Source organism: Danio rerio, chromosome 7, assembly GCF_052040795.2.
Source record: "Danio rerio strain M-AB ecotype USA chromosome 7, GRCz13ab, whole genome shotgun sequence".
In the NCBI taxonomy this organism is placed as follows: domain Eukaryota; kingdom Metazoa; phylum Chordata; class Actinopteri; order Cypriniformes; family Danionidae; genus Danio; species Danio rerio.
The window spans coordinates 74,195,001-74,207,500 of record NC_141027.1 but is presented as its reverse complement, the minus strand read 5'-3'; the positions used below and the strand labels follow the sequence as shown (position 1 = coordinate 74,207,500).

General features: G+C 34.5%; 2 protein-coding genes across 23 annotated transcripts in view; both read left to right on the top strand.

Annotated features, from left to right (window-relative positions):
* pmfbp1 (polyamine modulated factor 1 binding protein 1) overlaps positions 1–12,500 on the top strand; it is a 326,759-nt gene that overhangs the window by 213,544 nt on the left and 100,715 nt on the right. For all 22 annotated transcript variants that reach the window (XR_015496469.1, XR_015496468.1, XR_015496471.1 and 19 more), the window contains one exon: positions 11,892–12,020. Coding sequence is in view for 10 of the 22 variants with exons in the window: in XM_087262201.1 (XP_087118327.1) it covers positions 11,892–12,020 (129 nt within the window). In the remaining 12 variants the exon portion in view is untranslated. The remainder of the gene's footprint in view (positions 1–11,891; positions 12,021–12,500) is intronic.
* The window catches only part of znf143a (zinc finger protein 143a), a 705,859-nt gene continuing 701,388 nt past the window's right edge, over positions 8,030–12,500 (top strand). Inside the window, exon 1 of the mRNA XM_087259239.1 lies at positions 8,030–8,853. The gene's annotated coding sequence lies outside the window, so the exon portion shown is untranslated. The remainder of the gene's footprint in view (positions 8,854–12,500) is intronic.

Below are 12,500 nucleotides of genomic sequence, written 5' to 3'. Positions count from 1 at the left end.
GATAGCGATAATAATAAAAATACTGTTTATCGGCCAAATTTAATATGGTCGTCGATAATTTGTGCATCCATGTAGTTATTTTATATTGTTAAAACAAAATCTAATCTATTGTTACCAAGAGATCCACAACCTTCCGAATGACCTCAAGTGAAATCTGTAGGGGTTGGCAGAGTGTGGCTGTTTGTAAAGCACACAGCGCCATCTGGTGGTAAAAACTAAGCTCAGAACCAATTCAAGAAAAGAATCGCAATGCATTCAGAAAATTTCTGAATCTGTGCAGAATCATTTTTTGATTCACAAGGCATCAATTTATTGTCCCAGCCATACTAATTCCGTCATCAAAATGCTAACAATATTATTGAAAATACTGTTTATTAGTCGATACTGATATGGCCGCAGATAACTGGACCCTTTTCACAAGACTCTTATAAGACAATAAACAGTCATCAGCGTCCTAAATCCTTAATCCTAGTTTTTAATATTTCGATTTTTCTTGTTGTGTAAGCATTTCGGTGTATTTATGTATGCATTTCATCGTCTTTGCATCAAATTACAAAAAAAATTGTTTCTAATGCATTATTTATGTGGCAGAACTGTAAACTTGACTGTTTTTTCTCCTGGCTGTTATGACGACTTCCGCTACTATGAAATCCGGAAATGTGAAAAGGGTCCATAAACAAAACCTTATCTATTGTCACCAAGAGATCATTCTGCATTATCCACAACCTTCTGAATGACCCAAGCTTGGCACATCAAACCATCGAGTCTATTTCAAAAGATTGTAGTGATTTCCTGTTCTCCAGTCACTATTATAGTCATCCTTCAGACTTTTTAGACTCCCCTGATTCCTTCCTGCGGCCATTAGCACCAGTTCTGTGTTTTACCCTTGAAGCAGTGCTGTTTAAGTCTCTAGGGATTGATAGACTGATGCTTCCATCCGTCATTATGACCAGAATATCAACACACTTTCTGATAACTGACAGAGCTACCCATCTTTGTCCTGCACTCCCAATCCTGTAACCTTTTAAGAGAAAGTTCTCAACAACAAAAAAAACAAATGTGCTAGCCGGCGGAATATTTCAGAAATGAGGGCATAAGAGTAAAAAATGACTCATAGATTCACAAGCTTCTTCCTAAAACAAAAACACGACGTGGAATTTATATTGTGTGCTTTGGGGGGGATATCAGTAGAATTAATTGATTTGGCCGTATTTGTCAGGAAAGAGCAAGTGGCCGACTCCAGCCTGTGTTATTAAAGCTAATACCTCAGCGCTTTACCGCCGTGAATCAAGCTCTGACATGTCCTTATGATGTATGGATTTATTATTCAAAGTGTTGTGTGGGTCTGCTAGGCCCCCTCGAGACCACCTGTGTTTTCAAAGTAAAGAGCACTTAGAGAATGGCCCGGGGCGGCTGTGTATGTGTGTGTGTGAGGGAGCCTCTGGACACCAGCTACTGTCCAGACCCGACGAAACATCTGCAGACGGACCTCACAGTCAGCACTGTTTGGATGAAATCACAGTCTCGTATGTTTTTTATGTATTTTAAAAGTGACAGACCATGCAAATCTCTCAAGCATTAACATAATATTGCTTTTTATGATTTCATCCATTTATACAGTTGAAACCAGAAGTTTACATACACTCTAAAAAAAGGAACATAACCATTTTTGTCTGATGTTAAATCAAACTAAACGTTTACTATTTTAGGCCTGTTAGGATTACCTAAATGATTTACATTTGCTAATTGCCAGAATAATGAGAGATTTATTTTATAGAATTTTTTATTCATTTCTAGACAGTCAAAAGTTTACACACATTTCCTTGGTAATTTGTTTAGCTTTGCTTTTAAACTGTATAACTTTTGTCAAATGTTTCGGGTATCCTTCCACAAGCTTCCCACAATAGTTTGAAGGAGTTTTGGCCCATTCCTCCAGACAGAATTGGTGTAACTGAGTCAAATTTGTCTCGCTCGCACAAGCTTTTCAACTCTGCCCTTCAACTCCTTTTCCATAGGATTTAGATCAGGGCTTTGTGATGGCCACTCCAAAACATTAACTCTGTTGTCCCTAAAGCACATTTTAACTAATTTGGCAGTATGCTTAGAGTCATGGTCTGTTTGGAAGACCTATTTGTGGCAAAGTTTTAATTTCCTGGCTGATGTCTTGAGATGTTGCTTCAGTATTTCTACATAATGCTCTTTCTTCATGATGCCATCTATGCTGTGAAGTAAACCAGTCGCTCCTGCAGCAAAACAGCCCCGCAATATGATGCTGCCGCCCCCATACTTCACAGTTGGGATGGTGTTCCTAGGCTTGTAAGCTTTCCCCTTTGTCCTCCAAATGTAACACTGGTCATTATGGCCAAACAGATCAATCTTAGTTCCATCAGAGCACAGGACATACATACAAGACAAAAATGTGTCTTTTTTTCCTGTGTAATTTAGCAAATTGTAATCTGGCTGATTTTGTTGATTCTGGCTTGTTGATTTCCCCATGTTGTCCCTTACGGAAGCTCAAGTGTGTTTGAGGTTTTCCTTAAATACTATTCTACAGTTGTGCCTCTAATTAACTCAAATGTTATCAATTAGCCAATCAGAAACTTCCAAAACCTTGACACCATCATCTGAGCTTTTTCAGAGGCATAATAATCTTATTGTATGTAAACTTGACTTTCAAGAAAAGTTTTAACAATTTCTCAATAAATATCTCTCTCATTATTCTGTTATTAAGCATAACAGAAACACATTTGATAATCCTAACTTACCTAACTTTGCAAATTGTAGCCTCAGTTCCTTGTTCTTAGCTGACAGAAGTGGAACTGGTGTGGTCTTCTGCTGATGTAGCCCACCCACTTCAAGGTTGGATGGGTCGTAGAGATGCTCTTCTGCATACCTCAGTTGTAACGATGCTTATTTGAGTGACTGTTGCTTTTCTATCTCCTCGAACCGGTCTGGCCATTCTCCTCTGACCTACGGCATCAACAGGGCATTATCACCCACAGAACTGCTGCTTTTTTCGATATTTTTTTGATATTTTCTCTTTTTCAGACCTTTCTCTGTAAACCTTAGAGATGGCTGTGCATGAAATTCCCAGTAGATCAGCAGTTTCTGAAATACTCAGACCAGCCCTTCTGGCACCAACAACCATGCCACTTTCAAAGTCACTTAAATCACATTTCTTCCCCATTTGATGCTCGTTTTGAACTTCAGTTTAATTTAATCCACTAACCTAATACATAGTTAATGTAAAAATGATTCACCCTCCTGTGATTTTTTTTTTCTTTTTCAAATATCCAAATGATGTTTAACAGAGCAAGGACATTTTCAAAGTATTTCCTTGAATATTTTTCTTCTGGAGAAAGTCTTATTTGTTTTATTTAGGCTAGAATAAAAGCTGTTTTTCATTTTAAAGTCAAAATTATTAGCTCCTTTAAGCTACAATTGTTTTTGATTCTCTACAGAACAAACCATCATTATACAATGGCTTGTCTGATTACCCTAACTTGCCTAATTAACCTATTTAAGCCTTTAAATGTCACTTTGGGGAAATAAATATTCAGAAGGGCTAATAATTCTGATCTTAACTGCACTTCCTTTAAGAACATGCATTAGTCAGGAGTGATGAAATTGGTCTCTGTTTTTTTCAAAATGAGATGTAGTTTTTTTTTTTTTTTTCGTAAAAATAAGAAGTTCAACTTTGTGGTTTGTTAAGGCAGACTTTGAAGGGGTGCTTTTTTAACACCTCTCTCCAATCAAGGAATCTGGGTCAAAGAATGTCCTTTTGGAGTCATTTCTTTCTCTTTGCTCTGATAGGGTGTGAGGAATGGTATCATTAAGGTAATGTGCTTGAGAGGGCATTTAGCCGAACTGTGATGTCCCTCTGCAGTCACAGCCCAATCTACAATGACCTTTGCAGCAGAATATGTCAGCAGTGAATATGCAAACACATCCTCAACCAGATGACTCCCCAGAAAGTCAAAAAAAGAAAGAAAGACCATGTTTACACGCACAACCTGATTTCTGTTTGTTAAGAATGGTATTTCTTAACAAGTTCTGCATGTTTAGTTTGGCTTACTTCGTTGAAAACATACTTTTTTTCGGCTCATAAAATATCCTTTTCTGTTTGTAAGTAGCTTTTTGGCTTTTAGATATTTAAACACTTAAATATTATTTCACCAACTCTCTTTGACAGTGTATATGCATTATTTTATTTAGTTTTAGTTTTTTAAATCTTCTTTATTTTATTGTAAGTTTTACCATTATTATTATTATTATTATTATTATTATTATTATTATTATTATTATTATTATTATTTCTAATACTCTTATTTTATTTTAGTACATATAAATTGTTGTTCATTTGTATTGTATTTATTTAATTAAATTGTTAATTTAATTCTTTATTATTTTTTTACATTTTATTAAAAAAAATATTGTAATTTATTTTTTTTTTATTGTATCTACTTGTGGAATTGTATAATCATGACAATGCAGAAAAGAAAGAGTAACATTTAATTTAAAATTATTTTTTACACCTTATCTTCTGTATTTTGTTTTAGTTTTAATTTTTTATTTTCACTCCTTATTTTCTTTATTGTAATTGAATTTTATTATTTTATTTATTTCTTTTATTTTTACTTCTTATCTTCTTTATTTTATTGCAAAGTTTTAATATTTAATAAAATGTATTTATTTTAATTAAATGTATTATAATATTATTATATTTCTAAATATTTATTTACTCTCATAATCTTTTTGTGAAATGTATAATAATGACACTGCAAAAAACTATCCAGCTTAGTTTAAGTAACATTTTATTTATTTATTTTATTTTATTTCATTTTATTTTATTATCACCTTGTGAAATTGTAAAAGCATTACACTGCAGAAAAGATTTCAGCTTACTACAAGTTACATTTTATTAATTAATTAATTAATTTATTTATTTATTTATTTTATTTTTTTGTTTTATTTATTTATTTTATTTCCTTGTTGAATTTTTTAACCATGACACTTCAAAATATTATTTAATTTTAGTACAAGTATAATTTAATTAAATTCACTTTTATTTTATTTTATTTATTTTTTACTTTTTATCTTTTTTATTGCAAAGTTTTACCATTTAATTAATTTTTTTATTATAATATTGTTAGAATTTTTTATATTTATTTACTTATTTATTTACATTCATAATCTGTTTGTGAAATGTATAATAACAACACTGCCGAAAACTTTTCAGCTCAGTTTAAGTAACATTTTATTTTATTTTATTTTATTGTATTTTATCATCTCCTGGTGGCATTCTCTAATTAAACCCTTGCAGAAAATTAACTCAGCTTAGTGCACGTAACATTTAATTTATTTAAACTTTTTTTTAATTTAAGTTATTTTTACTTTATTTTATTTATACTCTTTCTCCTTGTTAAATGGGACATAACACCATAAACAAAGACCTCATCTTGTACCCTGACCAAACATGGGCAAGTCAGTGCAAGTCCACCCTCAGTCCTGCTGGGATGCTCAACAGCACACTTCATACTTTTATTTCCACATTTCTCTTCATTGTATTGATGAATGTGTTCTTTCTGAGCAGGACGCTACTTTTATTGCTTTGGCTTCTGTGCTGTGTTTTTGTTTTGGCTGAGGAGTGTGGAGCAGCACTCATATATCATACACTTCTGCACAGTTTGCTTTCGCTTTACTGTGGTGTTCCTCAGTAATTAAACCAAAGTACTAAGTTCAGAGGTGCTTGAGTTCAAGCTCTTCATTAAGCTTCAATCTTCTCTCACCAACAGCTGTAAATGGAGAGAGAACTAATATTCAGGAGTGCAGTGAGAAAACTTTAAATATGTAAATCAGGATACTAAAGTTTTAGGGAACATTGCATGACAAGAGTTAAGTTTAGACGAGATTTTACTTGAAAACACATTCTCAAAGTGATGCTGATAATATAGTAATTAATATATTTGAACTCTTAATGAAAAGACCTCACTGTATATGGTAGAATCTTTTCTGTCTGTCTTCATCGATATTTTTTGTTTCACACTCTGAATTGTTTTATTTTATTATTTTATTTTATTATGTTTTATTTAATTTCATTTTACTTTATTTAATTTTTGGCTTTATACATTTTTTTGCTTAAATGTTTTTATTTTATTTTATTATTATTTATTTTATTATTATTGTTTTACTTAATTTAATTTCATTATTCTATTTCACTTCATCATATTTTTTATTTGTCATTTTTCTTTATTATTTTTATTTTATTTTACTTGATTAATATTTTTTTAGTTCATTGTTTTATTTTTATCACTTTATCATTATTTTTTATTTGTCAGTTTTCTTTATAAATTTTATTTTAGTTTACTTAATTATTATTTTTTGTTTTGTTTTACTTTATTTCATTTTTTTTACTTTATCATTATTATTTTATTTGTCAGTTTGCTTTATTAATTTAATTTATTAATTTAATTAGTTTTGCTTAATTATTATTTTTAATTTTATTTTATTTACTTCAGTATTTTATTTAATTTTACTTTATCATTATTTTTATTTGTCACTGTGCTTTATTAATTTTATTTTATTGTTTTTAATTATTATTTTTTGTATTATTTTCTCATTATTTTATTTTATTTCATGATTTTTAATTAATTTTTTCATTTTACATTAATATTTTATTTTGCTTCACTTAATTATTATTTTTATATTGTTTTGTTTAATTATTTTCTTATTTTATTTTTCATTTTACGTTATTAATTTTATTTATTTTACTTAATTATTATTACTTAATTTATATTACTAAATTATTTTAAATTTTATTTGTAATTTTACTTTATTATTTTAATTTTATTTTACTTAATTATTATTTTTATATGATTTTATTTCATTATTATTGTTAGTAAATAAATTAAATATTGAATCCTTATTGTAAAGTTTTACCATTTTATTCAAGTTTATTTCTCATGTGGAATTGTGGAATCATGCAGACTTCAGGCCCTATCATGCACCTGGCACAAGAAGTGTATTGCAGGATTTGTTGCTATTTTCCTCATTAGCATAGTCTTGTTTTTGCCACTATGCTGACACACAGGCATTTGTAGCTCTGCCCTCACACACACACTTTCTCATTTACATTTAAAGCGACTGTCACCAAAACCCCACAATTAGGATAAAACCTAAAAGGGTCAGTTTTAAAGAGTTAAAAAAACAATATCTGTGTGTGTATTTTAAGCTGAAAATTCACATACACTCTCTAGAGAAAACATACTTATTTTGCATTATGTAAAAAGGGGCAGAATACTGTAGGTCCCCTTTAAAGAAACACCTAGTGGGTGTTTTGTTATATATCACATGATTTACTGGCTCACCTGATGATGTCCTGTGTGAAGCGGGTGACGTTTCGCAGTGTGTGTGTCCAGGTGAAGTGCAGGTGTGTGTGTGAGAGACAGATTCGGTATGGTGGCCTTCTCTCTCTCTCTCTCCCCTCTCAGGGACCCGCGCAGAGCTTTCCCAATAGATCTTTATTTACAGCACAGGAGTCGGAAACGGCTGGTCAATCCATTTAGCCTAAGGCCACTGATTTGTTCGTATTTACTGCAACACCCAAAGAAAAGCCGAGGTATTTTTCCCTCTCTCCTTCCTATTGATTGGGCTCTTAGAAAATCTGCTCTGCTGTCTAAACACTATTGATCCCCCGCTCTCCTCGCCAGCTCTTGCACCAGTGTATAAAGGGACTGGATGAATTGAAATTTCATTTCCGACAACTTGTTCCCTTTTATTTTTTACTTTTTTTTCCGAACGAGAAGCAAGACTTGTAGCGACGCTTGGCGTGGGTCAATAGTCGTATGAAGGCTGGAGGTAGAGGTTAGTACAGGTGGACTGCTACTTTTATCTGAGAGTCTTTACTGGATGTGGTGCACCACCGTGAGAGCCAAAACTAGCTATTTTTAAAAGCTCTTTGTGCTTTAAATAACTGACAATCCAGATGGATGGGGTAACCATTACTGCATCCAAAATGGTGAAAAGCCTTGGAGTAACGATTGATGACCAACTAAACTTCTCTGACCACATTTCTAGAACTGCTCGATCGTGCAGATTCGCACTCTATAACATCAGAAAGATCCGACTCTTCTTATCTGAACATGCAGCTCAACTCCTTGTTCAAGCTCTTGTTCTCTCCAAACTGGATTACTGCAACTCTCTACTAGCTGGCCTTCCAGCTAACTCTATCAAGCCTCTTCAACTGCTCCAGAACGCAGCAGCACGCGTGGTCTTCAATGAACCTAAACGAGCACATGTCACTCCACTGCTAGTCCGTTTGCACTGGCTGCCAGTTGCTGCTCGCATCAAAATCAAAGCTCTGATGTTTGCCTACAAAGTGACTTCTGGCCTTGCTCCTTCTTATCTGCTCTCACTTCTGCAGATCTATGTGCCCTCCAGAAACTTGCGTTCTGTGAATGAACGTCGCCTCGTGGTTCCATCCCAAAGAGGGAAGAAATCACTTTCGCGAACGCTCACGCTCAATCTGCCCAGTTGGTGGAATGAACTCCCTAACTGCATCAGAACAGCAGAGTCACTCGCTACTTTCAAGAAACGACTAAAAACTCAACTATTTAGTCTCCACTACACTTCCTAATCTGCAATTGCCTCTCTGAAAATCACACTAACTGTACAAAAAAAATAATAATAATTACTAATACTACTAATACTTTTCTTCTTAGACTTTACAGACCTGAAACTTGCCTATAGCACTTATTCATTGTTGCTCTTAGTTGTGAAAATTGCTTCCTTGTCCTCATTTGTAAGTCGCTTTGGATAAAAGCGTCTGCTAAATGACTAAATGTAAATGTAAATGTGATATAGTTAAATTGGTTAAATTGGCTAATCAGGAGGAGCGGGAGAATTCTCAGTGGGCTTGTCCATTTTTTAGCCGTGAGGGTTGGTGTCTCTAGCTGCTTGCCCTCTCAGCAGTCGCACTTTTTTTCATTTATTTATTTATTTGACCATAGCCTCACTCTTTATTCAATATTTTGCCGCAGCTCCGCTCTTCTTGTTTATTTTCTCGCTGCCCCGTGAACAAAATGCAGCCTGCAGGTTAATGATGGCGTAACTATCATTCAACCTTAAACAGCGGCACCTTAGTGAAAATAAGAATTCAAATAATTAATATTAATGAGTGTTACACCTGCTCAATAAAAAACAGATGACATAACTTCTTTGTTGTAACAGTGCCATTGTGGTCCATTGGTCAGCATGTTGCGTTACGATGCCCCCGACCCGTGTTCGAACCTCAAGTAATTATTATTATTATTATTTTTTTCATTTTTATTGTTAAGACATAAAATAATGTTAGTGTTGTTGAATATTTAAAGTTCTAACTCAGCTGTTTTCTTGTAAAAGACGTGATAGTGTCATTAGAAACTGAATTGAAAATTACCTTATTTTATAGTCAGTCATGAACTGAGGTGGGCCTGTCTAAGACTTGAAACTCCAGGGCTGAAAAGGAACCCCACTCCGGCCCTGGGTGGCCATATATACATTTTTTAATCTAGATTATTCTCACTGTAATTTTAGAATTAATCTAGATTAAAATGGCTCATTTGAATTCTGCCGAAGGCATTCAGAATATGTGTGCTACCCTAATAATGACTAAAAGTAAATCTTTAGCCCCTTTCACACATACAGACCTTTCCGGAAAATTGTTGGTAATGTTCTGTATGTGTGAACAGGCCTTTTTTGAAAATAAAATTCGTTCTGGCTATTTTCCGGAAAGAGAAGTTGTAACATTAATGGTAGTTTGCCGGAATGCTGCGCTGTGTGAACGCAGAAGAATGATTGCCGGAAAGAGCGTGTTGCATGTCTAGAACGTGCTGACGTGAGACGTCTACTTTAGCCAATCAGAACACTCAGACATATTCACATTCGCTCGGTTTATGAAAGTATAAACGCCTTTGAATTTTTTTACAGATGCATTTAGCTGCTAGATGTTAGCCAGATAATGTTTCTATGTTTCTTTTTAATGCCAACTGTGTAAATTATTATCAATAAGAGGCTTATGATAAGTCGTTGTTTGTTTACCTTCAAGCTCTGCTTCCTTCAGTTGTGTGATGTGTCGTGTGTGCCTGTAAAGGAGCTGGTGAGCGCCAGCTCACACACATAGCATGTACATCTCTACATGCGAATGTGTTCCTCTGTACTTTCATGGAAGTTGTTCACAATACTGATCCATCCACAGAGTTGGTAATGTAGTCAAATGTTTACAAGTACAAGCGCAGCCGTTTAGAGCTCATTTCTGGTTAATGATGCCAGAATTTACCGCTATTTTGGAATGGATGTGTGTCTTTTCTGGAAAAAAATTCCGTAACGTCCTCGTCTGTGTGAACAGCTCTTTTTTGAATTTACCGGTAAAGTCGTTACGGAAATTTTCCTGTACATTTACCCGTATCACTGTGTGAAAGGGGCTTTTGAGAATGGGTTTCTCAAGCCAGGTGGCGCATTAGACCAGAGGCTTATCCCCTGTTTCCAAGCTGCACCACAAACTGCTTGAGAAACTGCTCTACTATGATAATTGGTGATGAAAATAAATGATGTTCAATAAGATGTACTTGTGTTTACTAACTGTTTATTCAGTTAAACATAAATGTTAAACTGTAGGCCTACATAAGCTTCAAACAGTGATTTTTGATCACCAAAATCCGACTAAAGTCATAACTGAACTAAACACAAATGAAAATAAGACATGTGGAGTATGCAGATATTTGTGGCAATGTTGAAGTAAACACCGCAATCAAACTATTACCGTCAGGTGGGAGTTTTCTCCATCATTTCTGACAAGATACAAACACGCGGCTGTCAGTAAAGGACCACACACAAACGCACACACACATCATAAAATGTGAAAGTTTTTTCTTTCCATACGACGTAGTTTATTAAATTCAATAACACTTTCACCAGTCCTTACTCCTATTTTGCATCTAATGCAAGATGATTAGATCTAATTGTCACAGGGGCATGAATGAAACGTTCATGAGTGACGGTGAAGTTGTCGAATTGCAGTTAAAGTCTCCCAAAATCACAGAAAACTCTTACATGAAAGCACTTCACTAAAACACCTTCATTATATTCTTGTCTATTAAGGCTAATAACTAGATTACAGATGTCCATGTAAGCTTAGTCAGAAGTGTTTTCGAATTAAGTGAAAAATCCAAAAGGACATCCTGCTGATTTGATTCAGAAGGGCAGTTTTTTGTCAGACGGCTCACCGGTCAGGTATACATTCGCACTAAAATATCAAGGTGAAAATCATCATAGCTTGTGTAGAATAGACCCAGCTCTCAACTCAACTTTGAGATTAGATTAGTGGCCATATTTTTTTTATATCGCCCTATAAAAGTCTTGCATTAACGCCGATAACGGCCAACCACTAGTTAAAATGATATTCCTTTTTAAATATATTTGCCTAGTGCGGGACACATTTTAAAACATAATACACTAAAAAAAATAGCTCTTAAAATGTACTTAAAAATATTCAGAACAATTTGCACAAGTAAATTAATGCATTTTCTTTTCAGCTTAGTCCCTTTATTAATCTGGGGTCGCCACAGCGGAATGAACCACCAACTTATCCAGCATATGTTTTATGCAGCGGATGCCCTTCCAGCTGCAACCCATCACTGGGAAACATCTATACACGCTCATTTACACTCATACACTACCCAATTCACCTATACCCCATGTCTTTGGACTTGTGGGGGAAACTCGACACGGGGAGAACGTGCAAACTCCACACAAAAATGCCAACTGGCCCAGCCTGGACTCAAACCAGCTAATTTTTGCTGTACAGTATGTGTGATCCATAATGTGTGTGTGTGTGTGTGTGTGTTCAACTACAGGATGTGCGAGGTCTCTGGAGAGCACAAGAAGAGCTGACGGTGCGAGAGAAAGAGTGGCAGAAAGAGAGATCTTTTCTTCTGGAGCAGCTTAACAGCCTTAGAAAGGAGCTCCACAGCGCCACCATCAGGGTACTGCTGCTGAATCTTTTGCAATACATGTTCAATAAAGTGTGTTTGTGTTGTCCTTGAAATGGGGGTTTTTCAGTACTGGGTTGCAGCTGGAATGGCATCCACTGCGTAAAACATATGCTGAAATAGTTGGCAGTTCAAATGCATTACCTCTTGCTCACATAGCAGCATTAACTAGTCGTCTGTAATTTAATGCCAAGGTGATAAAACACAAAATATTAATATACATGTTAAAAAGTTGCTAGATTTACAATGTTAATAAACGTTAATAAATGTGTCATCATAGTCGGTGAAAAGTGTCCATTCTGCTAAAAAGGGGGAAGGCCCTGTTTTAATTATCATAAATATTGATATAACGACCATGAGCCCATCCCACATTCCATTTCCAGCTCTTAATGCTGATGCATATTTTAATAGATTACCATTACCACTGTCGTAACTTTTATTACGGTAAACGTAATTACGACAGAATTATTATTT